At 36.7% G+C, this 27,366-nt stretch overlaps 3 protein-coding genes and 1 pseudogene across 12 annotated transcripts; 1 reads left to right on the top strand and 3 right to left on the bottom strand.

The window, feature by feature from the left end:
• Positions 1-175: 175 nt before the first annotated feature.
• On the bottom strand, positions 176-2,551 carry LOC104758292 (methylthioribose kinase). The gene is made up of 6 exons (XM_010481129.3): positions 2,038-2,551; positions 1,437-1,746; positions 1,164-1,338; positions 877-1,078; positions 556-770; positions 176-469 (listed from the first exon to the last, which is right to left on the bottom strand). The coding sequence occupies exons 1-6, from the start codon at positions 2,224-2,226 to the stop codon at positions 301-303; spliced, it is 1,260 nt and encodes a 419-aa protein (XP_010479431.1). The 5' UTR covers positions 2,227-2,551; the 3' UTR covers positions 176-300.
• Positions 2,552-13,051: 10,500 nt separating this feature from the next.
• LOC147924752 (uncharacterized) lies at positions 13,052-16,548 on the bottom strand. 10 transcript variants are annotated; one of them, XR_015587161.1, is made up of 7 exons: positions 16,338-16,548; positions 15,756-15,846; positions 15,523-15,659; positions 15,222-15,428; positions 14,615-15,057; positions 13,744-13,876; positions 13,052-13,544 (listed from the first exon to the last, which is right to left on the bottom strand). XR_015587161.1 is itself a non-coding variant. In XM_087495990.1 (2 exons), exon 1 carries the CDS (start codon positions 16,546-16,548, stop codon positions 16,375-16,377), a length of 174 nt encoding a protein of 57 aa, XP_087352116.1. In that variant the 3' UTR covers positions 13,756-13,876; positions 16,338-16,374. The 10 variants fall into 10 exon arrangements, 1 of the variants encoding a protein (XP_087352116.1); XR_015587163.1 differs by having other exon boundaries at positions 14,615-14,677; positions 15,355-15,428; XR_015587160.1 differs by having other exon boundaries at positions 14,615-15,428.
• Positions 16,151-18,344, bottom strand: LOC104725007 (tubulin beta-4 chain-like). Its single transcript, XM_087495991.1, has 3 exons — positions 17,588-18,344; positions 17,146-17,415; positions 16,151-17,046 (listed from the first exon to the last, which is right to left on the bottom strand). The coding sequence occupies exons 1-3, from the start codon at positions 17,784-17,786 to the stop codon at positions 16,847-16,849; spliced, it is 669 nt and encodes a 222-aa protein (XP_087352117.1). The 5' UTR covers positions 17,787-18,344; the 3' UTR covers positions 16,151-16,846.
• A 1,820-nt stretch (positions 18,345-20,164) lies between these two features.
• LOC147924751 (uncharacterized) lies at positions 20,165-22,744 on the top strand (annotated as a pseudogene).
• The last annotated feature ends 4,622 nt before the right edge of the window (positions 22,745-27,366 follow it).

Below are 27,366 nucleotides of genomic sequence, written 5' to 3'. Positions count from 1 at the left end.
AGCCAAATTATATAAAGATACGTAAGATAACTTTTAAAGTTTCATTTTTTGTATGTTTTACCAAAATGCATTATTTGGTATCTTCATCATCATAAACAAACCCACTACATTACATATCAAAGTCAAGAAATTCAGTATTTAGTATAGGGGCACAAAGGATTGTGTTACATTTTACTTTTCCAAAACTCCATTTTATTATTGCATTTTGATAATTTTCTTGGCAATTAACTCCAACAAGATCAAAACAAGACTTTTAAGTACTCAAGAAGAACAACAAAATTAAAAAAAAAAAAAAACGTTTTAGATTTGTTGTTGAATTGCAGAAACAACTTCACCGATACACGTAAACTTTCTCCTTTCCTTGAGAAGCATCTTCCCAAACTCGAGCCCACTTCTCTCGCAAACCGCTCTTGGCTTATCTTCTTCAATCGATTCAAAGTCCTCAACATGTGCCACACCCACGATTCTCCTGTCAACATATCAAACCAACACTATCAACAACATTTCCAAGTTATATGATCGACAATGAAATCTCATGGTCTAAGATTCTCTCACCTAATCATCTTTGCAGCTCCGAATCCGAGTGAGTCATGCAACAAATTCCTCATGTAGTTTTCTTGAACAAGCTGCAGAACCTCGGCATCATTATAGATATCTGCAAGGTATGCTTCACCAGGTCCATCTTTGTTTTGATCCCATAACGAGATGAACCTTTTGTGAAACAGATCCCAAGTTTGCTCAATGGTTCTTAGGATCCAATTCTTGTATTCCTGTATTGTAGAGTTAGGTTGGTTTAAACCGAGGTGCTTGCAACCATGTAGACAAATGAGAAGATAGAAAAAAACTGGAAATCAGAATTCTGAATATAATGCTTACTTTTCGATCATTTCCTTGAGCGGCATGTCCATCTTGTGCAAAGAAAGCTAGTATCAAGTTACCAAGATAAGCTCCAATGTCGAAACCCATCGGTCCATAAAATGAAAACTCTGGATCTATAACTTGTGTCGAATCTTGAGTAACCATGACAGAACCAGTGTGAAGATCACCATGTATTAAAGCTTGAGCTCTTTCACAGAACCTAACAAAAGAATACACAAGGGGTGGTTTAGAGATAGCAGCAAGTTGTAATGAAAAAATCCCAGGGAAATGGGCAAAAAACATACATGGATTTTAGCTCTGCGACTTCGAGCTTCAGGGCACTGTCTTGACGCACAGCCTTGGCATCATCATCGAGATAAGGTGAAGTCCAACGATTAAAAGTGGAAACTCTATATGGGTCCGAAAACACAACTTGTTCCGTTAATCGGCATAACTCCACATTACCACAAAATTCAGTGACTACACAACACACAAAAGACACACTCACTTTCAAGCAAGACCAAAACGTTGAATAATAATAATTCCACATCAAAACATGTAAAGAGTTAATTAAGAACCTGCTCTTCGGTGCTCTGTGGTATCATGATATAGGAGCGAAGTGAAGAAGAGAGTTTTGGCCATGTAATCAGACATGTGGTCAGCAAGGAACGGATACTCAATCCCAGCAATGAGTCCTTTGCGGAGAATGATATGAGGAGGCTCGAGGTATCTCATTCCGATCAAAGCCATTGTTCTGTCAAAATGGTAGACTTCAGGAACATGATCCGGTGATAAAGTTCCATGCTTTCTCAAAGTTGTTGCTTCAAAGTAAGCTCTTTCTTTCGTCATTGGCCAAGACTCACCGATACAGCGAATATATGGAAGTGCCTGTCACATATATATAAAAATAGGGGACAAAAGACACAATTAATCAACAATCTGACTTGTTGAAAAATCAAAACTTGGAAGTCAAAGCTTGTTCATTGTATCCTCTAGATGAAAGTAAAGCAAAACCCTTAAAATATGGGAGACAAATTGAATCACAATCTCTTCACAAAGATAAACCCTAAATTCCTAATCCATAGATATTTTTTCCAGGGTTTGTTTGGGGTGAAGCAAAGAGATACGAATCTATAATTAATGGTTAGATTGAAGAACTAAGAAGAAGCAAAACAAAACCTGTTTGATGACAAGAGAGCCAGAGGATCCGACAACGATGAAAACGAAATTGAGATTGCCATCTCCAACTTCTTTGATAACCAAATCATCATCGGCAGCTCCACCAATCTTGGAGGAGAGAGCAGGAGTTGCTTTTATGTACTCTACGAGAGACTTCTCGTTCAATGGCGTAAACTCTTCAAAAGGCATCTTTGCGCTTCTCTGCTTCAGTGAGAGAGAGAGAGAGAGAGAGAGAGAGAGAGAGAGAGAGAGATATGAAATCACGTTTTAAAGGTTCGATTTTTGCAAAAGATTCTCAATTTGGTTTTTGTTTCACATCTTTGATTTTTCTGAAAGTGACCAATAATTGAAACGGCATTACTCACGCTTATCTGTTGTGAAAAGTTAAAATTTTAGACCAAACAAAAGTTCAAAACTTATTGAGATGTCTTGGAGGCTAGTCATACCTGGTCATACGATTCCATGTAACCAAAAGGTTATCGAGGAACCGTATGCCCCTATGCAATGCCGTGATTATGCTTTTGAGATTTAGGACAAAATAAAATATGATCTAACTTGTCTAATTAAATAATTTTTTTTCAAAAAGCTATAATATAAAGAAATACAAAATTCACTTGTTTTGATTCTAGCTCACTGCTACGATTTGGGTGTCTGATTTTCTCGTGTTTGAAGGGATTTGTTTTCGTTTTTCCGCTTTGATGTCTAGATCTGAGTTCGTAAGGCGGAGTGGAAAGGAACCGATGGTGGATCGGGATGCGGAGGAAGAGGAAAAAGGGGTGATTCGGATCCCGAGATTTGATTTCTCAAACCTGGTTGATAAGTTTAAAACCTCTCTGGTTGGTAGAATGTTTCATCTGGAAGGAAGAAGTACTGAAGCTCTGCCCGCTTTCATGCCTAAGGAGAGGATCTGGGATGTGGAAGGACGAGTTCAAGGTACAGATCTGGGGAATGGGAAGTTCCAATTTGATTTTAATCATGAAGAGGATCTACTCAAGGTTTTACAGCGGAGGCCTTGTCATTTTAATCGATGGAGTTTCTCCCTTGAGAGATGGAAGCAAATATTCAGGAGGATTTCCCAAACACAATGCTTTTCTGGGTTCATGTCAAGGGGGTTCCGACAATCTATAAAAAGGACCAAACCTACAGGGGAATTGGTCAAGCATTAGGAATGGTGGTCGCTGTGGATGTTGAGGGTGCTCGTGTTCAAGTTTCTGTCAACGGGGATAATCCATTACAGTTCGAGAGTAAAGTGGTATTTGATAATGGGGGGAGTATGAAGGTCACTTTACGATATAATGGTCTTCATCGGTATTGCTTTACCTGTAAACATATTTCTCATGAAGAAAGGTCATGTCCCAAACTCACTAAGGTTGAAAAGATGAGGAATAAAGCTTTACGTGCATCTTCATCTGTGTCGGATCCTCAGAGAGGAAGGGACTATGTTTCATACGGAATGACGGATGATCAAGATGAATCATCGGCACACGTGAGGAGAAACATCGAGAGAGATTTCGAGCCAAGAAGGAGGAGGGATGAGACAGACTTTCGTCAGGACTTAAGAGAGAAAAGAGCTTCGAGGAGCAAAGGAGTTTGGGAGAGACTAGACCGGTACAAGTCTCAAGAGATTCCTCGTTATTGAGAGAGATATCAGCCGTATGCTAGGGATGTTTATTCAAGAAGAAATAGATCCACGGATAAACTGATTGGAGTTGAGGATTATCAAAGGAGGTCTCGGGGTTCTTATACGGAAAATCGATACTCTGAGAAAAGGATTGGAGGTGATTTAAACATAGACTCAATGGGAACTTCTGACTCCCAAAGAACAATATCTGATGTTTTCAGGTCTGAGAATCATACTCAACGGACACGGATGGGTCCTCATGGTGGAACGGATACGGTATGAAGTCCGCAGGCGAGAATCAAATGGGAAGTTGTGTCTCAAAGAAAAAGAGTCCGGGGAGATTACACCTTTCTGGAGAGCGAAGTCTCAAAGTAAGACGGTTGGTCCCCATTTGCCGGGGGAGATCTCTCCTTCTCTGGGAAGAGCTGATAATACTGTAATGGAAAAAGCAGCTTTGAGGGGAAATGATCTGACTATGGACGTGGGGAATGGTTTGCAAAATCTACACATAAACTCTATTGAGGTGAACTTGGCTGAGAAAAACTCAGCTCCTCAGGGGGGAAATCCTTTAATTCCGCTACTTCAGAGTGAAGCTACAAAGGATCAAGACGCAGAGATGGAGGAGGAACTGCATATGGATGAGGATATGATTGATAATGATTATCTCCTTGACGAGGAAGTCCCTTCAGTGGATGAATATCTTAAGGAAGCAGGCCTTTTGTATGATAACTCAGGTCAGGAGGAGAATCTGGCCTTGGGGGATGAACAAATTGAAGCGATCTCTCAGCTGTCGTCGGTAAAAAAGTTAAAATCCTCTTCTTCCTCAATGAAGGTTAATACAAGAGTAGAAGCGAAGGAGAAATCAATAAAAGTTAAGGAGAAAGCAGAGGCGATGGCTCAATCAGGGACCGCAGGTACTGATCGAGGGAAAGAGGCGTCAAAAGAAGAAGTTGTGGAACGAAAGATAACTCCAAGGAGCCCTGACATGTGTTGCATCCAAAAAGCTTAATGCTTTATGTGTCAGGCAATCTCCAAAGAAGAAGCAAGGCAATACACGCACAAGAACTCAATCTATCCCTCGTTCTGAGGTGTTCCCCTCCGCGATAAGCAAGAAACCTACTGTAAAATCTGGTTCGGTGGTGTCCCAGAAACCACCCAGTACTCAGATATGAATACAATCGCGTGGAACTGTCAAGGGGCGGGAGCTTACTTGACTTAAGAGCATCTTAAAGAGCTCAGTAAATATTTTTTTCCTGCTTTTCTTTTTCTTTCAGAAACAAAAAACAATTTCTCTTTTATGCAAGACATTCAAGTTTCTTTAGGTTTTGATAATTTATTTACCGTGGATCAATCTGGGAGAAGCGGAGGTTTGGCTTTGTTCTATATGAATTCTCCCAATGTGACTATTTTGTATTCGGATAATCGCTTGATAGATATTAAAACAACTGTGGAAGGACACAAAGTCTTCATGACTTTTGTGTATGGTGATCCGGTGGTTGCAAACCGAGAAGATGTATGGGAGAGGTTAACAAGAATTGGTCTTACAAGGAACGGCCCCTGGTTCATGATCGGAGATTTTAACGAAATTATTGGTAACTAGGAAAAAAGAGGAGGTAAAAGGAGGGCTGAGGCAACTTTCCTACCCTTTCGAAACATGTTGGCTAATTGCGGTATGATCGACTTCCCTTACAAAGGGAACTTCCTGTCATGGGTTGGTAAAAGAAGGAACCGCAAGAGGGTTCGCTGTCCTTTAGATCGTGCGGTTAGTAACGAGGATTGGCATCAAAACTTTTCCCACACCTCTGTGGAGTATCTTAAGCTATGGGGATCAGATCATCGGCCGGTACTGGCTAGAATTTCTTCAAACAATCGTCGTAGACAGAAGAGTTTTAAATTTGATAAAAGGTGTTTTGGGAAACAGGGTTTCAAAAATATAGTCAAGGCGGGATGGGGAGAATTGACTATCGAGGGACCAGCGGATGTACACTCGAAGATTGTGGCTTGTAGAAAGGCAATATCCTTGTCGAAAAGAGAGAATCCAGGAAATGCACAGCAAAATATAAAATCGATTAAGGAGAAACTGGATCAAGCACAGAATAATGACTCTATGATCCTAGAGGAAGAACTAGAGTTGAAATGGCAACTTTGTGCAGCATTTCGGGAGGAAGAGCTTTATTGGAAACAGAAGAGTAGGGTCACTTGGTTAAAGGAAGGAGATAGGAACACTAAGTTTTTTCACGCTACTACGAAACAAAGAAGAGCCCGGAATCGAATTTGCAGTATAATGAACAAAGATGGAGCTTTGGTAGAGATGGAGGATGGTATCGAGTACGTGGCGACTCAATATTTCCAGGATTTGTTTTTTGCATCAAGTATCTCGGGGGTGGAAGAGGTTCTAAGGCCTGTCAAGACTAAAGTCACACTTGAAGTGAATGATTCCTTGACCCGTCCTCCATCGAATGGAGAGATCAAAAAGCTGTTTTTAGCATAAAACCGGAAAAAGCGCCTGGTCCAGATGGGATGACAAGTCTATTTTTTCAGCGGTTCTGGAAGCACATCAGTAAGGACATCATTAAAATGGTTAAGGACTTCTTTGAATACGGTTCTTTTGATCCAAGACTCAATGAAACTAACATTTGCATGATCCCAAAGAATGAAAGGCCAAGAGCAATGGGAGAATTCAGACCTATTAGTCTACGCAACGAAGTTACAAGATCATTTTAAAAGTCCTTTCCAACCGGCTGCGGAAAGCTCTCCCGAAGTTGATCTCGGAGACACAATCAGCCTTTGTGGCTAGAAGGTTGATTACTGACAACATACTACTTGCTCAGGAGAATTTCCATGCTTTGCTCACAAACTCGAAATGCAGATCAAAGTTCCTCGCCATCAAGACTGACATGAGCAAGGCGTACGACAAAGTGGAGTGGCTTTTTCTAGAGTCACTAATGAGGAAGTTAGGTTTTGATTCTAAATGGATTTCGATGATGATGTGCTGTATATCAACAGTCTCGTACAAAGTTCTTATAAATGGAGAGGCAAAAGGAAATATAATTCCCACTAGGGGATTACGCCAAGGCGACCCGCTCTCTCCTTTTCTATTTATTATATGTACTGAGGCTTTGATAGCACAACTTCATAGCGCCGAGGAGGAGGGTCGTATCACAGGGTTAAAGATAGCTCAAGGGAGTCCACCGGTCTCGCATCTACTTTTTGCTGACGACAGCCTTTTTCTGCAAAGCAGACATCCAACAGTGTGCTGAGCTTCTCAGGATCATAAACAATTATGGTGCAGCGTCGGGACAACAATTAAATAAAGAAAAATCAGCGATTCTGTTTGGTAACAAGGTAAACCATAGTCTTAAAGCAGACCTAAAACGGGCGATCGGTATACCGAAGGAAGGAGGAATGGGGACGTATTTGGGGCTCCCTGAGACAATATGTGGTTCAAAACAACAAGTCTTTGCCTTTGTCTAGGAAAGATTAAATTCTAGGATAAACTCTTGGTCAGCAAAATTCCTCTCAAAGGGTGGTAAGGAAGTCTTAATTAAGTCTGTCGCTCAAGCATTACCAACTTATGTTATGTCGTGCTTTCTCCTTCCCAAGCAAATAATCAACAAACTTAGAGGAGCAATTGCTAGATTCTAGTGGAGTGCCAAGAATAACAATAGAGGATTGCATTGGGTGGCATGGGACAAGATCAGTATTCCGCTAGAGCAAGGTGGACTTGGGTTTAGAGACTTAGTGGAGTTTAATCTGGCGTTACTTGCCTAGCAAGTCTGGAGACTATTGCGATATCCAGATTCATTGTTAAGTCGAGTTCTAAAGGGGCGGTACTACTGTGACAACCCGTTCCGCGGACCCCACTAGCCCACCGCTAGCTGTCCCAACGGACCGTCCGTGGACCCTGCTAGCCCACCGCTAGCCATCCCAACGGACTCCAAGCTGGCCCTGCAGGGCATCGATCCTAACCCATCACTGTGGATATCCCAATCCACCAGTAGGTTATTGGTGCGCCAGGCATTCCTCGAACCCTGGTCCTCAACCTTTAACAACCTTCCCACAGGACAAGCTGTCACCAATTGATCTGCAGGTGAGACAAATTAAACCAACTTACCCATCAAATTATACTTGAAATTGGCCTAAAAGGTTTATGGTTAGTGGCCTTGAGCATTTCCCCACCTTTTTTTAATAGGTGAGATTCCTTATCCAGAGTCAATCCTATATAGGAAACCTATCTTCATTGGTTACACTCGAGAGACATTGGCTTGGTCCCTAATTTTAATTGGCTCATTATACAAATAATGTTTTGAGGGTGTATTCATTTGTAGGTTAAAACTTGATTCTATAATCACCAGTGAGATAAGAAAAATAATTTGATCTGAGTTTCCTGGTTGGTATCGAAACTACTCAACTACACTAATAATTGGTAAGGAGCGATGGTTTAACACTTTTAGGATAATAATGATATATATATATATACTCCTTCCGTTTTTATTTACTTGTCATTCTAGAGAATTTCACGTGAATTAAGAAACTGTATAAATTAACAAGTTTATCCTTACAAATAATTTATTATATTATTTATTCTGTTAGTTTAATAGGGTTTTATTTGGAATTTTATTGTAAATGTTACATTGGAAAATGAGAATGACAAGTAATTTAAAACAAAAAAAAAATCTCTCTAGAATGACAAGTAATAAAAACCAGATGGAGTATACTTTAATTTGTCTTTCTATAAATCGTTATAAACGCCACCTCTACATAACCATATATTTTTAAATATTTTTATCTGAAAAAAATTCAATTGGCATCCCATCATTAAACATGAGGTGCATAAAAGTTTCACAAATGTGCTGCAACTAAGCTAATTGATATGATTAGCCGAGTTAAAGAAATGGGTCAACAACCATATTGGATCCTTAATGATCAATACAAAGCTCTCGCAGATTATTGCGGAACAGACAAAGCTAAGGAGAGAAGTAAAAAAACTTCTAAGAGTCGGAAATAAAATTTGCAGTGACAATATTTGCAACATTTTTTGTTGTGAGCATCGTCATAAAATATATCATGGTTTTTAAGTGTTTTAGCCATGATATAAGGAGTCTTTAGAGTTTTTTTGTGTGTGATTTAGGTTTTTTTGTGAGTCTTTACAGTTTTTATAGGATTTTAGCATGAATGGAGCAAAGTGGAGCAATTTGGAATATTTTGGAGCATTTAACCGAAGGAAGTCAACTTGGAGACAATCAAGAGTGATGGTGTCGATCGACACCACACTTGGTGTCGGTCGACACCCCTGTTAGCCGACACAAGGCCCAAGTTTTGAAGATTTACAAATTGACCACGAAGTTTTCTATATTTGCATCATTAGTCTCTGGACGTGTTTTCGGAATATAAATAGGTTTTCTAGGTCATTGTTTAGACCTAAGCTTTATTTTCAACAACTTTTTAAGAGAGAGATATTGAGAGCTTTTGGGAGAGACATATATGATTTCATCTATAGAGAGAAGCATCATAAACTCCCTTCTTACTTTTTAAGAATGGTGTTTTGTGTTTCATTGAATATGTCTAAGTAGTTTGCTTGTTAGGTTCAGGGTTTTTCACAAGTTTTTTTTATGAATTATTAGATATGTTATTTAGGATTCATTATCTTCTGAAATTTTCATCATAGGTTGTTCTTCATATTAATTTTTGATTGATCACCTATAATTAATAACCTAGGAAAATAATTTGATATGAGAATATAATTGATTTTCCTGATAAAACCTTTGATATGAGAATATAATTGATTTTCCTGATAAAACCTTTGATTTAGTAATTTTGTGAATAACCTAAACTTGTTTTCAAAGCTGGTTTTTACCTTGATTTTTACAAAGAGATTTGGATTTTTGGGTTTTAAACTTAGAAAATATTTGCAGTGAGAACTGATTTATTTTACAATTGAGTTTAGAGTTTTAGATCTGATTTTAATTGTTTGAATCCTATTTATTTATTGATTTAATATTATGTAATTTCTTGAGAAATTCCCTAGACCTAGCTTTTTAATCCCTTGAATTTACAACCTTCTAATTTAATATTTTTGCATTGCTTTTCTATTTAAATTATTATGTTTAGCGTAATAATAAAACTCTGCAATCTATTGTGTAAACAAGAGTCTTTGTGGCATTCGACCCCTAAGTACTACAATGATCTCTTAATTTGAGAGAGTAGCTCTAGGGTTAATTTGAGCAGGTGATGAAGTGGTGGTTTCTATTTGTTTAGATATAGAGGTGAGTATTTACAATTAAATTTTGGCGTAGCAAAAATATGAGACAATTATTTACTTTATTTGTTTAGATATAGAGGTGAGTATTTACAATTAATAATTAAATGTATTATTTTCTTATTTATGATATTATATGAATTAATTTTCTAATTTCCTTAACCCTTTTCTATTTTTAAGAAAAAGGTAATTTAATCATTTTTCTTAAAATATATATATATAAATCTCTTACACAACAAAGATACAATTTATACTAAATCTCATACCTATTTAATTTATATTATTGTAATTTAATAAAAGATTTAGTATATATTTTATCCAATATAGAATGCATGTTGAAGTTCAAAATAATAATATAAGCTATTTAACATTAATTTTGTTATATAAAATTGTAGTTATCGTTCAATGTAATGTCTTTTATTTATAAGAGAAAACATAAGAAAAAATTGAAAAGGTAATGATTTTGTTAAAGTTAATTAGTTTTTATTTTTATTTTTGGTCAATGGTTAGTGATATTAGATTCACATATGGCTAGATTTGAAAAGTTTATTGAAGATTTTGTAAATTTTGATTTTTTGAAGTGTTGGATATTATATTAGAATATATAATTAAATTGTTGGTTTAGAGTTTAAAATTTCATATCAATGTCTTACCAGATATATAATCAGTTAAAAACTAATTACTAAATTCTTTTACAAAACTAATCTATCTTAACCTTTTATAAAGACTAGGTATTAAGGTATCTCAGCTTATTTCTAAACATTGTAGTAAAAATTTGGTGTGACAAATAATATTTATTGAAAGTTTAGAAATATTATATGGATTGATACTAGTTCAAATCTTTGAATTTGAAAATTACCATGGCAAATAGTTCAATTTAGGTACACAATTAAAAAAAGCTAGTACACGTTTTATATGAAACAAAATCTGACTATCTATTAAAGAGGAGATTAAAAGGAAAAGAAAATTTAGCACTTGGAGGTAGCAGTTGGGAAAAAAAAAAACCAAAAAATTATATAAAATTCATGAATTTAAATAAGGGTGAGTTACTAGAATATTGCATAAAAGCTTCCTTATTACAAAAGTAACATACAATTGTTTGTAATTACTAGACTAACACATTGTACCTATACTACCCCTGAAACTAGTGTTGGGAAAAAACGTAATTACGGCTAATGCCATTAGAAAAAAAAAACATTGGAAGTTGGGACTAAGTCTACCGATCCTTTGATGGTAGATTTATACACGTGGACTGATTAAAGGTGTACGTCAGATATTTTTGGTACACTTAGTTGTAGTGCTGGTACACTTTGCCATCGACGTAGATGGTACACTTAGTTGTAGTGTTGGTACACTTATCGGTGGACGTATATGTGTATCAAAAACTAAGTGTACCAAAAATATCTGACGTACACCTTCAACAGTCAATATGACCCAAAAGATATTTATGATAGACTAATGGTCTGTTGCGACAGATTTATGCGACAGCCTTCTCTCGTTACAGATATTTTTGGTATACTTTGTTTGTTTTTTGAAATAATTTTCGTTGTGTTGTGGTAGGCTTCTTGTCCGTGGTAGATTTAGTAAGCAAGATTGACAGCTGTAAAGTCTTACCAGAATAACACGAATTTGTTTGAGCTGGCAAAGACAGTCTAGCGTTGTAATAGACTTATTGGAGGAAGATCTAAACACGTTTGCTGTTCTTCCGAATAATGGTGTTCATGTAATAAAGTTTGTAGCAGATTCATCAATCATGTTCTGTTTGTCGGCCGGAGCAAACGTCTTTTTCCTACTCAGTTTCGGAAATCTTTCCTCTGGGTTCATCCATGGAAGAGCAAGATATCGTTTCAGAAATCTATATAACTCACTTTTTATAGGTTTTTAATTTAGAAATCAGATGTTAAGATGAAAATCTATAATAGTTGAGTAAAAACCCCATAAGTGAAACCAAAAAAATAGACATAAGTCGTGAAAAAATAAAGTGAGGCAGGGAAAATTAGGGTTTTCAGTCGTATGTTAGAAGTAGAAGACGAGGATATTCTGGTAATTCCGGGTTCATTAAACCTAAAATCAAACGTGTACATACATATAAACGTGTACGTACATATGAACGCATACATACATAACGTTCTTGAGTTTAGTGTACATACATAACGTTTTTTGCTTAGTGTCCATAAATCCATTTTAATGAACGATATTATTGTAATTTTTTAGTTATCTTCAACATATCTTCTTCTACAACCCTAGCTAATATTGTCGTTGTTGTTCACCAGAAACAGAACAAGTAAGAGATGTTACTAGAAAAAGTAAGAGATGTTACTAGAACAACCTATGTAATTTGTAATTGTTTATTTATTTATTATATTTTTGAGAGGTAATGAATAATAACCACACAAAATTACATTTTAACTATAGAGGGTAATAGTTAGATAACATAAATATATAATACTCAGTTCAACTAGGTACAACTAAATATATATTTAGATTTACATTTATATTTAAAATATGAAAATGATAATTAAGGTTTATAAGAATTTCTTTACATATTGAAATATTAAATAACCATGTTTAATCAACAATACAAGAATTTATCACTTTCTAATATATATTATCGTTTTCACATAAAACACTCTTTAAAGTATAAGGAAGACTTAGTAAGTGATCACCTCAAATGAAACAAAAGAGGTGAAACCCAACCTTTTATGAACATTGTGTTATGAAAACCTTGTATATGCTAATTAATACTGATAAATCTTGTGGTCAACTGCTAATTAATAATTTATATTATAGTCCAACTGGAAATACGAAAAAATGCAAAAGTTCAACTATGAATATGAGAGTACAACTGGACAACTATGTATAATTATGTGTATACCAAATAATTTTTTACTAATATCCTGTTGCAAATCAAACATTCTTAAAGAACGGAGGTAGATCTAAACACCTCACATTCATCCTAAAATTCTATTAATTACAACCAAACAAATAGCAGTCCCTCCTTTGTTGTAAATCAAACAAAATTCTATATGTGCTATGATCTACTGTTTTTTTTTGCGATGCTATAATATTCAATGTTATGACTCTTATGTTATGCAATTGTACGAGGCTATTTACATTTGGTGGAACCAGCTTAATTTGTAAAACATTGATTCAATTTATAGATAATAAAAATTCTTAAAAAAATACATCATTTCATAAACCGACTAGCAGTTCATACATAACACAAGTCTCGAATCCCAAAATTTAAACTACTATCACTGAACTTGCTACCCTTAGTCAGAACTTTTCCTATGGCTTGCTACTTTTTCTTCTTCTTTTGTCTCGACTTCTCAAGCTTTGAATCATCCTCGTGAGTTTCCTCTTAGAAGCTTAAACACTTGGTTCAAGCCTTGATATCCAATCTCCAAACCTGTATAAGATCCACTAATACAACACAAACACTTAGTGAAATTTTAACCAAGTTAGATTGAGAGAGGGATAAATGACTGCCTTTGGCTTGAGATAACCGTGACAAGTTTTCAGGCAAAGTGCAAACGATCATACAGATTTTAATCAATCTCAATTCGAAGAAACTCCAACAAAAAAAAATGATTCTTTAGTACCCATATCGTAACTCATTACTCAGACCTGCAATCAAAAACCATCAATTGTATCAAGAAAAAATCAGTGAAGAGTTGAACTGAAAGACGCAACAAATATTAGTTATTCATAAAGAAAGGAATTTGGTGTTGCAAAGGATCTAGGTGATTTGATGTGATTCCAAGTTAGATAGAGAGAATGAGTCAAATGAAGTAAATAGTACTAAACTACATAACTTCAGTAGTACCTTTTTCTAAGGTTTTTCTTTTGAATTTTGGTGCCTCCTCGTGCTCCTCTTGCTTAAATTCTGCAGCAGTTTATTTGGAGCACATGGCTACAAGGCTCATTGGTTCAGTAAAGTGATGCCTCCAATTATTATTCTGCGAGCAAGTAAAACAGAGGCATATTAGATGGCATAAATCAAGTGTTTTATGCATACAAACATTTTTAGGGGTGAAAACAAGCTTTTACCAGGTATATAAATTAAGATACACCATATTTATGACTAATCAAAGTTTCTGAATTACACTCAATCCTATCAAAATCATAATTCATCAACGTAAAATTCTGAATCAAAAAAAATGCAAGAGCAGATGATTTTACAGTCACATAGCAAAAGATAATTCACACAAAATAAATCAGAATCAATCGGCAAAGCAAACAACACAAAAAATATCAAAACCTACGCTAAAAACCATCGAAGCTGAATCAACCAATCACAAAGCATAATCGCCAAAATTATACTCTAACCAAGAGAAAGATGATTAAATTCCAAACAATCTCAACTATGAAGAATTATATGAAAAAAAAAAACGATAACCTAGGAGAAGAAGAGAAAGAAGCAGAGTAAATCTTCGAACCGGTAAGGGCGATTAAACCTTATAAAAAACAACAACTCGTGAGTAGAGCGTTCCAACTAATTAAATGGCAAGAAGATATCAACTTTAATAAGCAAAAGGCAATCATCAAACAGAGAGATAAGAACTTCTTAAAACAGAGATTCAATAGCATCACCCAAATCTAAACCCACAATCAGATCTCAATAGCTGAGTAAAATTCACGTACCCACACCAACAATCACCACTTTAAGATAAAAATCACAAGGAAACTAACCATACCATTCATCTTAGAAGTAAACTGTCCCACCGCATTGTTGCTTGAGCTAGTAAGGATACATCTCCCTAAAACATGAAGAAAAAAAACATGGATCTTATTCCTTGTTCTTAAAAAAAATCTCCCTGGAATCTATCTCAAGACTCAACAACACAACTAATACCAAACCTATATCATTTATTCGACACCACTGTATCAATATATTTATTACATGTTTCTATCTCTCCCTAATTTTGAAGCAAATAAAAAATATTTCAAGTTTTTAGCTAGACAGAACCAAAATTGGAAGAGATCGATGGACACAAGTCGTCTCACACAACACTTCTAGCCTCAGATGCTATAAGCAGTGGATTTGCAAATTGGCATAAATGGACAACTGATTTAAAAATCGTTGAGAGATAGATGGAGGCTTAAAGCGTCAATCTCACTAAGTTTCTTATCCATGTATCTGCAGCGAAAAAAATAAGATTTGACAAAAATCAAACTAAAACGTAAACGCTGAAACCTAACTAAAAATTAAAGGCAACTCACTAGCAAAACCGGTAACAAATCAAAGCAAAAAAACCCTAAAGAGTAAATACTAATCGCACTTACAAAGGGAAACGCACTTACAAAGGGGAAACTCACGAAGGAAGCAGAATCAGAGTAAAGGAGGAGTTGACAAAAATCAAACAAACATTGATTCAACAAGAAGTAAAAACAAAAAGAGGAAAACAGAACAAGGGCATAAGATCTAGAGGCTTACCCGACAACTTAGGTTTCAGAAAAAACGCTTACTTCTTGAATCAATTTTGAATCAATTTCTCCTAAAGATATAACCTAGAAATCGGAAACAAACAGACCGAAGAATAGAATAAAAACATAGGATAAGCAAATCTCATGATCCTCTCGATGTCAATGGAGCGAAACCAACCATGACGAAGTGAAGCCTTGGGAAGGGGATAAGGTTCACAGCAAGCTTCCTAAGGTCAGAGTTTAGTTGACCAGGGAAACGAAGACAGGAAGTAACACCACTCATTGTAGCAGAGATGAAGTGGTTTAAATCACCAACTAATGAAACACACAAAAGAAACAAAACAAGTCAGGACTCAATCACATCACATCACATGAATAAACCATTTACAAGAGATTGTATAATATACTCACAGGTAGGGTGAGCAAGCTTCAAGGTACGGAAACAGATATCCTAAAGAGCCTCATTGTCTAAAACCATACACTTGTCAGTAATCTCGACAAGCTGATGCACAGAGAGAGTAGCATTGTATGGCTCAACAACAGTGTCAGAGACGGAAAAGGAAACATTGAAAAGGTTTAATCAAAGAAAGGGAAGATAACGAAAAAGCATGTCAGAGAACTGCTTCAGAATCTTCTCCATAGGTCAACGAAGTGTTTAGGCTTGACAATTACTACACTAAATGATGTATAGTTTGAACAACTGAAGAAATGATTTTTTTTTATCACTATTATAGAGTTACTTTGAAACTGAGAGTGTATGTTTCGAGTAGGGAAATGAAAGCTCTGAGCAAAACGCGACACAAAACTTGAAAGAACAAAAGCAATATTTTTCCACTGATAAAAACAATAAGCAATACACGCAAAAGTTAAACAAATCCAGAACGAGAATGGGTTTCAATAACAGAAGGAACACACATGAACGAAATAAAGAGATATTACGGAAAAAAATTCAGGGTTGAAGGAAAGAGAAGAAAGAGAATGCTGCTTGCTTACACAGCTTACGAATCCAAGGGAGCCATTAGACAACATCTTAAGTCTCGTAGTCCTCTTCTTCCTCCTCGTACTCCTCTTCTCCGGCTGTAGCATCTTGGTACTGCTGGTACTCTGCGACAAGATCATTCATGTTGCTCTCTGCTTCAGTGAACTCCATCTCGTCCATGCCTTCTCCTGTGTACCAATGAAGGAAAGCCTTTCTCCTGAACATAGCTGTGAACTACTCACTCACACGCCTGAACATCTCCTGGATTGAAGTTGAGTTACCAATGAAAGTGGACGCCATTTTCAAACCCTTTGGTGCAATATCACAGACACTGGACTTGACGTTGTTTGGGATCCATTCCACAAAGTATGATGAGTTCTTGTTCTGAATGTTCATCATCTGCTCATCAACCTCTTTGGTGCTCAGCTTTCCACGGAACACAGCGGATGCAGTCAAGTAACGTCCATGACGAGGGTCAGCAGCGCACATCATGTTCTTAGCATCCCACATCTGCTGGGTCAGTTCAGGGACACTCAAGGCACTGTATTGCTGTGATCCTCTCGATGTCAATGGAGCGAAACCAACCATGAAGAAGTGAAGCCTTTGGGAAGGGGATAAGGTTCACAGGAAGCTTCCTAAGGTCAGAGTTTAGCTTACCAGGGAAACGAAGACAGCAGGTAACACCACTCATTGTAGCAGAGATGAGGTGGTTAAGATCACCAACTAATGAAACACACAAAGAAACAAAAGAATTCAGGACTCAAATCACATCACATCACATAAATAAACCAGTTACAAGAGATTGTATAATAATATACTCACAGGTAGGGTTAGCAAGCTTCAAGGTACGGAAACAGATATCGTAAAGAGCCCCATTGTCCAAAACCATACACTCGTCAGCATTTTCAACAAGCTGATGCACAGAGAGAGTAGCATTGTATGGCTCAACAACAGTGTCAGAGACCTTAGGAGAAGGAAACACTGAAAAAGTCATCATCATACGATCTGGATACTCATCTCTAATCTTAGAAATCAAAAGAGTTCCCATTCCAGATCCGGTTCCTCCACCCAATGAATGACACACTTGGAAACCTAAATATCCAATAAACAAAACCATATATATCACACAAATGTACATAACACAAAACAAATCTCAATCAACAAAGACCTAAATCGATTTCGTTCGTTCTCGTTTCCTACGCAGATTCAAAAAAAAAAAAAAAAAAAAAAAAACAGATCGAGATTAAAAAAAAATGGTTCGCACCTTGAAGACAATCGCTGTTCTCAGCCTCCTTCCTGACAACATCGAGAACGGAATCAATCAACTCAGCACCTTCTGTATAATGACCTTTGGCCCAGTTGTTACCAGCACCGGACTGGCCAAAGACGAAGTTATCAGGACGAAAAATCTGACCAAAGGGACCAGATCTGAGGGAATCCATGGTACCAGGCTCCAGATCCATAAGAACAGCGCGAGGAACGTATTTCCCATCGAGCAAGACTTAGATCTGCAGAGAAAACGTCATTTTCTTATGGAATCTTTGTGGGCGTGACGAAATTAGGGTTTCTGGTAGTAACTATGCTCTTGCGCTTGGCCATGAGCAGCAATGATAGCCATGAGGGAGGAAGAAAAACTGAGAGAGCAAGGGAGATTGGAAGAGACAGAGTGGAGAAGAATATCGGAAACGGCGAGGGAAGAGGAGGATATAGTTTCTTTTTTCTTTAGTCACCAAACTATTCTAAGATTGGTAACAAATGTCGAATTGTTCTTCAAGATTTCTTTCCATTCACTCTTGATACTCAACTCCAACAAGAATATGGTTTCTTTTGTTTGGATGCCATGATTTAGTCGAAGAAGATGAAGCAAAGTTGAAGAAGATGAAATGATGAATCAATCTCATGTTTTTTTCAATTAAATTTAATTTATAAATGACATAAAACGTAATAAAACACACAGCTCAGATATAGAAGTAATTTGCAAACTTTTATGTGTTATTCTAGTAAGTCGAAAATCTCAACGTGTTAGTCTAGTAATAAACCTACTTTTATGTAATATTCTAGGTAATTTCTCTTTAAATAATTAGAAAATTATGAAAAGAGAGATTAACATAGATATTATAAACTGTGAAGAGCGAAATAATTTTACATAATTGAAATTGTGAACACATAGATATTATACATAATGATTATTTGGGCAATTGCATTTTAGTACCTTTATTTGCATTTAAATGAGCTCGTAGACTCCATATTCGTTTTTCGAGAAACATAACCACTAAGGATGCTGAAATTACAGTTGACCCCATTACGACCAAACAAAAAACAGAAGTCGAAATGACAGATTTAACCCGATGAAATCTGCAATAGATATCTTTAAAGTTGATTTCAAATTAACGTCAAAGGGGAGACTTCAAAGTAAGTCTACTCCTTAATTATAAGTAAAATTTTAATTTTAAAAATTATAAAAAATAATTTAGTTAACCGTTTGACCAAATAATAACCACATATACTTCCTGCATTGTAATAAAATAAATTTACATATAAACTAGTCAAATTAAGGGAGGTAAGGCTGATTAGGTTAAAATTATTTGATTTAGGGTTTGCTTAAGTAGACTCGTGGTTGACTTCAAAGTAAGTCTACTCCTTAATTATAGGTAAAATTTTCATTTTAAAAATTATAAAAAATAATTTGGTTAACCGTTTGACCAAATAATAACCACATATACTTCCTGCATTGTAATAAAATAAATTTACATATAAACTAGTCAAATTAAGGGAGGTAAGACTGATTAGGTTAAAATTATTTGATTTAGGGTTTGCTTAAGTAGACTTCTCTATAGACTACTCGTGGTTGACTTCAAAGTAAGTCTACTCATTAATTATAGGTAAAATTTTAATTTTAAAAATTATAAAAAATAATTTGGTTAATCGTTTGACCAAATAATAACCACATAGACTTCCTGCATTGTAATAAAATAAATTTACATATAAACTAGTCAAATTAAGGGAAGTAAGACTGATTAGGTTATAATTATTTGATTTAGGGTTTGCTTAAGTAGACTTCTCTGTAGACTATTCGTGGTTGACTTTCTTATGCCATCAACTAGTAATATTATATTATTTTAAGCTCACTGACAATTTAACCAAACCGATAGCTGAACCGAACCGAATGCGTACCAATTCTCTTATTTTAACCTAACCGGATTCGGTAACCATATAAATACTTCTTTCTGTAGGTGAACCCTAGTTTGTATGTGCTTTCTCTCTCTCCACAATTTCTCTCTCTCCACAATTTCTCTCTCTAAAATTTCAATATTGTTGCTCTCTAAAATTCAGATTCTATCCTCATCATTTATCGTCTTCGAAACTGAAGGACATCTCAGATAAGTATTCTCATCATAGGAAGTCGGCTATTTGCTTTTGTAACGCTTTAGCTAATTTTGTTCAAAAATATATATGTTCTCATAGTTTTTTGTTCATTTTACACATAGATATGGGGTTATACAGCTACACTCAGCCATCTTCTAGTTCTTTGCAAGTATGGAGTGAAAGTCCACCCGAAGTAAACTTTACTGGCCTGACAGCTGGAATTCCTGACAGATGTTTCTGCGGAAGGGAAACCGTTATGAAATGTTCCACCATAGTCGACAATCCTGGAATGATTTTCTTTGGATGCAATAACCATGAGGTTGTTAGATTGTATGATGGTTTATTCGTTTGGTATAATTATTATTTGCGTATAGATAATATTCTTATGGTATATTTACTTCTATGATACGGTATAGGATGGAGAGGACCATATTATGAAATGGTGGGATGAGGCTATTATGCAAGAATTCAAGCAATGAGAGGTGGAATTGCTGACCAAAGGGATTCTATTACAGCCATCCAGGAAAATGATGAAATGCTATGGGTTCAGCAGGAGCTAGAGAAGGTGAAAGATCAGATGAAGGAATTACGTCTGTCAATTCGTCGTGTACGCGGGGTGGTCGAGAATGTCTTAATCGCCGGTATAATCTTAATTGTTGTATTAATCTCTTTTGCTTCGTAGATCTTTCAAGTAAAATCTGTGAACCTCTCTTTATCGTGGCCGTTTGTTTGAATGGCGTATTTATGTCTGTAATCTGTTAAACTTGCTTCAGTTTCTTTAATATTTGGACGATATCGTTGACTTCATTTTTTGACCTACTTAGTAGACTTCTCTATTAAGAAATCAGTCGACGAATGATACTCGTCAATGATTTACGACGCGACGGTTTGCGTTATTAATTATGTAACTGTTCATTGTAACCGTTTCATCTCGTATATATAAACCAGCCCGGGGCCTTTTGATTATTTTAAAACTGCAACCAAAAAAGTTATCAGTAAATCATTTATTCTCTCTTTTAAAAAAATAGTACATAGTTCATCTTGAAAGTCTTGAATGACAGAGAATTGGTGATTGAAAGTCTTGTATCGGTCAATATAAATCATCTAGGCTTAATTGGAGACTGATCACGGTTGGGTAATTGAAAATTTCTCTATATCACTACAATTCATCATATCATTCACGTTTGTTTCATTCTTAAAAATATTCTATATCATATTACTTTATACTTGATAGTTTTGCAGTTTAAAGTACGTTTTAGTTTCCCCAGAAAGAAGTCTACTTGATAAGTCTTCAGCATAGTAGTACAAAAATTAATTTGATTTGATGGAGTTACTCCTTAAAGTACGTTTTAGTTTCCCGAGAAAGAAGTCTACTTGATAAGTCTTCAGCATATTAGTACAAAAATTAATTTGATTTGATGGATTTACTCCTTAAATTACGTTTTAGTTTCCCAGAAAAAAGTCTACTTGATAATTCTTCAGCATAATAGTACAAAAATTAATTTGATTTGATGGATTTGCAGTTTAAAATACGTTTTAGTTTCCCCAGAAAGAAGTCAACTTGATAAGTCTTCAGCATATTAGTACAAAATTTAATTTGATTTGATGGATTTGCAGTTCAAAGTACGTTTTAGTTTCCCCAGAAAGAAGTCTACTTGATATGTCTTCAGCATAATAGTACAAAAATTAATTTGATTTGATGGATTTGCAGACGGTTCAGTTTCCCGTGGTGAAGTCTGCGAAAAAAGTCGTCGACATAATCATTACAAGGTATAAATTGATTTGATGTTAGTTGGCGGCAATATTTATATTTTTTAATTTACCGATACGCGGAATCCGGTTTTAATTGGTTTCTTTACACTTTCTTTATAGTTTTCCGGTTCTGTTTCTAATTAAACGGTTTTGGTTTTATAAAACCGGGATTATTTTAATTATTTTAAATTTTATGACTTGAAAACGGAGATAACAATGATAGTTATCTCTAATTCTTCCTCATAAGGAAACTCTTCGCTTCCGCTTTTCTCCGCCGTTAATCTCCGCCGATTTCGACGATCTCTGCCGATTTCGACGAACTCCGCCGCTTATCTTCGCTATTGTTCTCTTCGATCAAACTGAAGGTTTAACTTCTTCCGCAATTCGATAGTAGCCTTCTCTTCTTGGATTAGTCTTCCGCTTTCTCAATATATTTTTTTAAAAATTATTGCAGAATAGATGAGAGACAACCAGAATTTCCTCGGAGGTTTTACACGAAAGGTGATGAGCCTCTTCCTCAAAAAAGCATCGGCTATTACAGCAACGATACGAAGCTGTTTGATGAACTCTACAAAGCTCTCGAGCCGGATGAATGGGACGAGATTTATCAATCTCGACTAGGTGTCTTGTTATAGTTCAACCGTCTCCAATTTGAATGGGCTTCCAGGCTGGTTCACCATATGCTCACCTTCCAGATAGTCTGCAACAAAAATTACGAGATTTGGAGTCTTGTTAACTCTAACCCTCTACGATTTTCTTTGAATGAGTTTGAGGCCATCACTCGACTTAACTGTGAAGATGTCGAGTCGTTGGAGCAGCCAGAGGTTGAGGTTACAGACGAGATGGAAGAGTTTTGGGAGAAGTTTGGAGTCACTTTAGACAGCGGTCCGAGTATTGAGCAACTGATCGCAGCATGTAAGAACTCAAACGATTGGGATAGAATAGAGCGTGTTAGGTTGGGTTATTTAGCCATCTACGCTGGGTTTATAGAAGCTAGGAAACCATCAACACCCACCCGTCTAATATGGCTAGGCTAGTCATGGATTTAGATGCATTTCTTGATTATCCATGGGGAAGAGTTGCTTTCAAGAACCTGATTCAGTCTATTAAGGAGAAGGACTTAAACAAGCAGAGTTACACCTTAGACGGATTTGTCAAACCTGTACAGATATGGGTGTACGAAGCTATGCCTGATTTTGCTAAATTAATTGGGGAACCGTTCCCAGGTAATCCAATTCCACCGTTGCTTGTTTACCGCGGTTCTCGCGGAAGAAAACATGTCAAAGAGCATATTCTAAAATAGGTACGCATCCACGTGGTTTGTCTATAGTTTATCTACGATATTAGATGAGTCGGTAACCCTATTGTGTTAGATTTGAACTTGCTTTTGATTTTTGTTTTATATAAATTGTAGAAAAACTTCAGAAACTACAAAACCATTGGTGGCATGATTAGTCCTGTTTGGCAAGACGATGAATCAGATGAGAGGATTGAAAGCATTTTGAGAGCATTCAATGGGGATTTTGGTCCATGGAAGTGGGGGAGAGGTTTGTGGGAGACGGTTGGTATTTATCAATCCAACAATGCGAAGGTTAAGATTGAAGAAAAGGGATCGAGTAAGAGAGCCGGTGAATTTGATGAACCAAGTGGGAAGAGGCACTGTCCATGTCCTTCGATTGACATGGGTGTCAACATTTTGGAGGAGTTTAAAGATGAGCTCGGCATGTGGGGAGGAGCTCTGCTCGATCAGATGAGAGAAGGTTTCAACAGTTGCGATTTGCGGTTTGACATGTTGACTGAGAAGATTGAGAGCTTGGCTTCGGATCTTGACAAAATGAAGGGAGACGTAACTGGTACAAAATAGGCTGATCCTTTAACAAAGGAAAAGAAGGACTCTCAGGCAGCTACTGGTACGGAAGAGGATGCATCAAAGGAACAGAAGGAGGATGAGGTAGCCACTGGTACGAAAGAGGCCGTATCAAAGGAGAAGAACGACTATAAGTCGGATATGGTTAGTTCTGAATGATGTAGTAACTTTCAGTATCAATTATTATCAATCCACAATTTGCACCAATCAACACACCAAGAATACACAAAATGCTTAATCTATTCTTAATCAAGTAAAAGTTCCTTATGTCACTACTTAACTAATCAAAATGATTGAAAGAAATGAAACAAGACAATGCAAACTCAAGGCAAACAAACTCAAATAGCAAAAATACTGAAAATCAAGAATTAACAAGAGAACCTTGGGCAAGGTAATTGACTTGGGAGATAGCTAATCAATCCTAGATGTCTAAGTAACAATCAAGAACAATCCTATGGCTAGAACACTAATGCAAATCAATTCATTTCCATGATAGAGATCCTATGCTAGTCAAATGATAATCAACAATTTCCAAAGGTAATCACAAGACAAGCACGCATTAAGAACAAGTTCAAACACCACTAAGCACCCTAATCATCAATTTCCATTGGCTAGGAATGCAAAGCTCTTGAAGAGTTTGGTTCAGGAATTTCATCAAACACCTTGTGGGCATGGAAATCCTAAAGTCTAGATTTAAGCTTGATCAAGGCTATCTAGCAATATTAACACTAATCAAGATAGGAAATGCATAACATAAACCCTAGACATCAAAGATCAACCATCTATCTCCCTAATCTACCAAGCCTAAAGTTCTTAAAAGATCTACTCACTAATCATCATGATCACACAAAGGAAAGAGGTTTGTCTTTGTGAAATCATAATAAAAGCTTGTAGATTAAGAGATTAGAAAGACAAATTGCTATTAAAACTGGAAAATCCACCAAAGATTCAACAAAACCAAGTATGGAAAAGCTTAAGAACCCTAGGTGGCAGCTTAACAAAAACTAATACAAGAGATAATAGATAAGATAAGAGATAACTCTCCACAATTAGGGTTGGAGTATTTATAGGAAAGCATAAACTAAACTGGAACAAACCGGATTAAAATTAAACAATTCAGAGAAAACCGGAACAAACCGGGTTTTGGTCTCAAAATGGCACACGATCGACCACATGATTGACCATTTGGTCGATTGGTCCTCCTTCGTGATCGACCATTTGGTCGATCGGTTGGTCGATCGCTCAAGTCTCCGAAGTCTCGCACCTTGAAGTCTGAAGTCTCGCATGCGTCTCGATCGACCATTTGGTCGATTGCTCGATCGATCGTTCTGGTCTCCGAAGTTTCGGTTCGCGTCACGATCGACCATTTGGTCGATCTCATCGGTATATCGTTTTGTCCTGTGCCATGTCCGAGAAGTCCGAGAATGTTTTGATCGACCAAATGGTCGATTGCTTGCTCGATTGCTTGAAGTCCGAGAATCTGGTGATGCGGTGATCGACCATTTGGTCGATTGGCTGGTCGATTGTTCGGCCTCCTTGTCCTCATTTCATTTCCTTGCAAATTCTTGACTTATTTGGCTCCAATGCACACTTTCCTCGCAAATCTCCACTCCAACACCTGAAATACCAGACTTGATGCAAGATGCAGCCTAAACAACCTAAATGCTCATGAATATGCACAAAATAAGGAGGAAATAAGCTTTAAAAACTCATAAAAACACAAGATATCACTGAACACTTGCAATTTCCTACTATGATCCCTCACAATCACAATACCAGGTACAAGGCGAAGAAAAAAATAGACTTCCAGAAGGACTCAACTTCGAAGACATAAAAACAAGTGATGTCTTCCTTATGTGAAGTAAACTTCCTTATGTGAAGTAAACTTCCTTATGTGAAGTTGACTTCTTTATCCGTGTGAAGTAGACTTCCTTAAGTGAAGTAGGCTTCCTTATTGAAGTAGACTTCTAAATCTGTTTTGTTTTTGTTTGTTTTATTCGAGACTTTTAAACATATGCTGCGACTTTAATATTATTTGTTTTCATAAATGATCATGTAACTTTTAAATCGGAATTTGCAGAACAAGCCAGGTCAATCTGAGACCCCGAAACCATCTCTAGGTTTTACTCGTACCAATACGAAGGTGGCAAAGATAGTCAGCGCTGATTCATCTGACACTGAGTCAGACCGACCTGTGTTTATTCGCACGGAAATCCCAACAACTACACTGCTAGAGCCAAGAAACAAGAACCAAGGAAAGAAGCGGCCAGGATTGCGGCACAAGGCAAGATTGAAAGGGTTAAGAGGTTGGCGTCAAGTCAACGTTCTCCGTTTGTTGGTGATAACACAGCCAAGACTATCATTGGTGATAAGCCAGCCACGTCAGCGTACAATCCTTTTGTTAAAGCAGACAAGGATTTGAAGAAGGTTTTGGTTGAATTCTTAAAGAAAGATCCGTAAGTTTACCAATTTTTATGATATGTTTCAAAATTTATATTGTTTGAAATCTAGTAACTTATATGTATCCAAACCCATTCATCACCCGCATGACATACAAGAACAAGGTTCCAGAGAAATCCCGATGTTGTCTTTGCTGGCACGAACTGCAGACAAAAGCAGTGTGGCTACGAGATTCGGTAAGTCTACACTGAAAACTTCTACTTCAAGTATACTAGAAAACTTCGGTCTTAAATATTATATAACTTCGTTTTAAATTCATGTGGTTATCCAGCACATGGATGCGGTTTTGAATATATTTAGACATCAACACGCACAGCATCCTGAGTGGTTTAGATCGAGTAGAGTTGCTTTCCGAGAAGCTATGTTCACTCATCTCTGGACGACGAAGTACAAAGACTTTGTCAATTCTTATGCTAATCCTAATGGATCTGGGAAACTGTTGCCAGCCGGTGCCTTCAGCTACCACTCAGGGGAGTATCCACCGTATGCACAGACTAACAAGCAATGGGGTCTGGAAGTGGACGACTTATACGTGCCTTTAAACGTGAAGGCGTCGCACTGGATAGCTTTGTGGATATCGATTCCCATGAGACACATCGTCGTCTGGGATAGCATCCCGAGTGTCACCAGCGACGAAGAGCTTGCATCTGCCGTCGAGCCCATTGCCGTGTTGGTTCCCTACGTGCTGCGGGAGTTAGCCACTCCAGAGTTCAAGCATCTATGGTCGTATGAGAAGTTCACTCATGAGCGGGTTACAAAGGGAGTGCCTCCAAACAGGAAGCCATATGACTGTGGTGTGTATACTTTGAAGTACATGGAATGTCATGCTCTTGGGATAACAAATCCTACTACTTTGTGCGACGCGAACATCACGTGGATAAGGGAGAAGATAGCTTGTGACTTATTTCACGAGATTGTATGCCGTGGACCAAATGAGGATAACTACATGGAGGAGTTTGGGCTCTATGATCCTCCCCCAATCCAAGACTTACTATAAACTCCCTTGTTTGAAAGACTTAAACTCTTGTTTAAATTATGTATGACTAATAGGATGATGTGGATGATGTTTTGTTTATGTTGGGGGATCTTTATATTTTGTGGGTGGGATCCTACTGATGATGGGTGGTATCTTGATATTTTTTGTATGATCCTCCTTTATAACTCTAATGTGTAATGTGTAAGGATTATTGTTCTTGTTCTCTACTAATTATATGGGGAATTTATCGGTATTTTTGGTCAGTTTTACGTTTCATATATATAATTTCAAACGTTAGGCTTAAAACAGAGTTAAAGTGTGTAGTTGGGCAAAAAATTAACATAAGGCAAAAATTAAACAAGTAGCGTACAACAAAAGCTGTAACAACGTAGCGTTCAGGGGAAGCTGAGTAGACATATGTGTGAAGTTAACTAAAAGACTTCTTCTAAAATCTACATTATTAACTTTATCGGGGTATGTGTAATTTTAAATGTTTTTAAAAAATCATATTATTCCTACAGAAAGAAAAGATATTTCTGTAGTAATAGCGTGCAGCGAAAGCCTAGTAAACATATTTCTGAAGTTAACTTAGAGTTGACATGTAGAGTTAACATAAAATAAA

The sequence above is a fragment of the Camelina sativa genome, chromosome 17 (assembly GCF_030686135.1).
Source record: "Camelina sativa cultivar CO46 ecotype springtype chromosome 17, ASM3068613v1".
NCBI lineage: Eukaryota > Viridiplantae > Streptophyta > Magnoliopsida > Brassicales > Brassicaceae > Camelina > Camelina sativa.
The sequence above is the reverse complement of the archived record's forward strand: the minus strand, read 5'-3'. Positions and strand labels throughout refer to the sequence as shown.

Excerpts from the sequence above, each read along its gene's own strand:
- LOC104758292 (XM_010481129.3), bottom strand. The coding sequence starts at position 2,226 with ATGCCTTTTGAAGAGTTTACGCCATTGAACGAGAAGTCTCTCGTAGAG. Across the intron at positions 1,747-2,037 it reads GCTCTCTTGTCATCAAACAG|GCACTTCCATATATTCGCTG; the intron begins GTTTTGTTTTGC and ends TATATGTGACAG. Across the intron at positions 771-876 it reads CTCAAGGAAATGATCGAAAA|GAATACAAGAATTGGATCCT; the intron begins GTAAGCATTATA and ends TCTACAATACAG.
- LOC147924752 (XM_087495990.1), bottom strand. The coding sequence starts at position 16,548 with ATGTTCAGGAGAAAGGCTTTCCTTCATTGGTACACAGGAGAAGGCATG.
- LOC104725007 (XM_087495991.1), bottom strand. The coding sequence starts at position 17,786 with ATGGATCTGGAGCCTGGTACCATGGATTCCCTCAGATCTGGTCCCTTT. Across the intron at positions 17,416-17,587 it reads GAACAGCGATTGTCTTCAAG|GTTTCCAAGTGTGTCATTCA; the intron begins GTGCGAACCATT and ends TTGGATATTTAG. Across the intron at positions 17,047-17,145 it reads GAAGCTTGCTAACCCTACCT|TTGGTGATCTTAACCACCTC; the intron begins GTGAGTATATTA and ends GTGTTTCATTAG.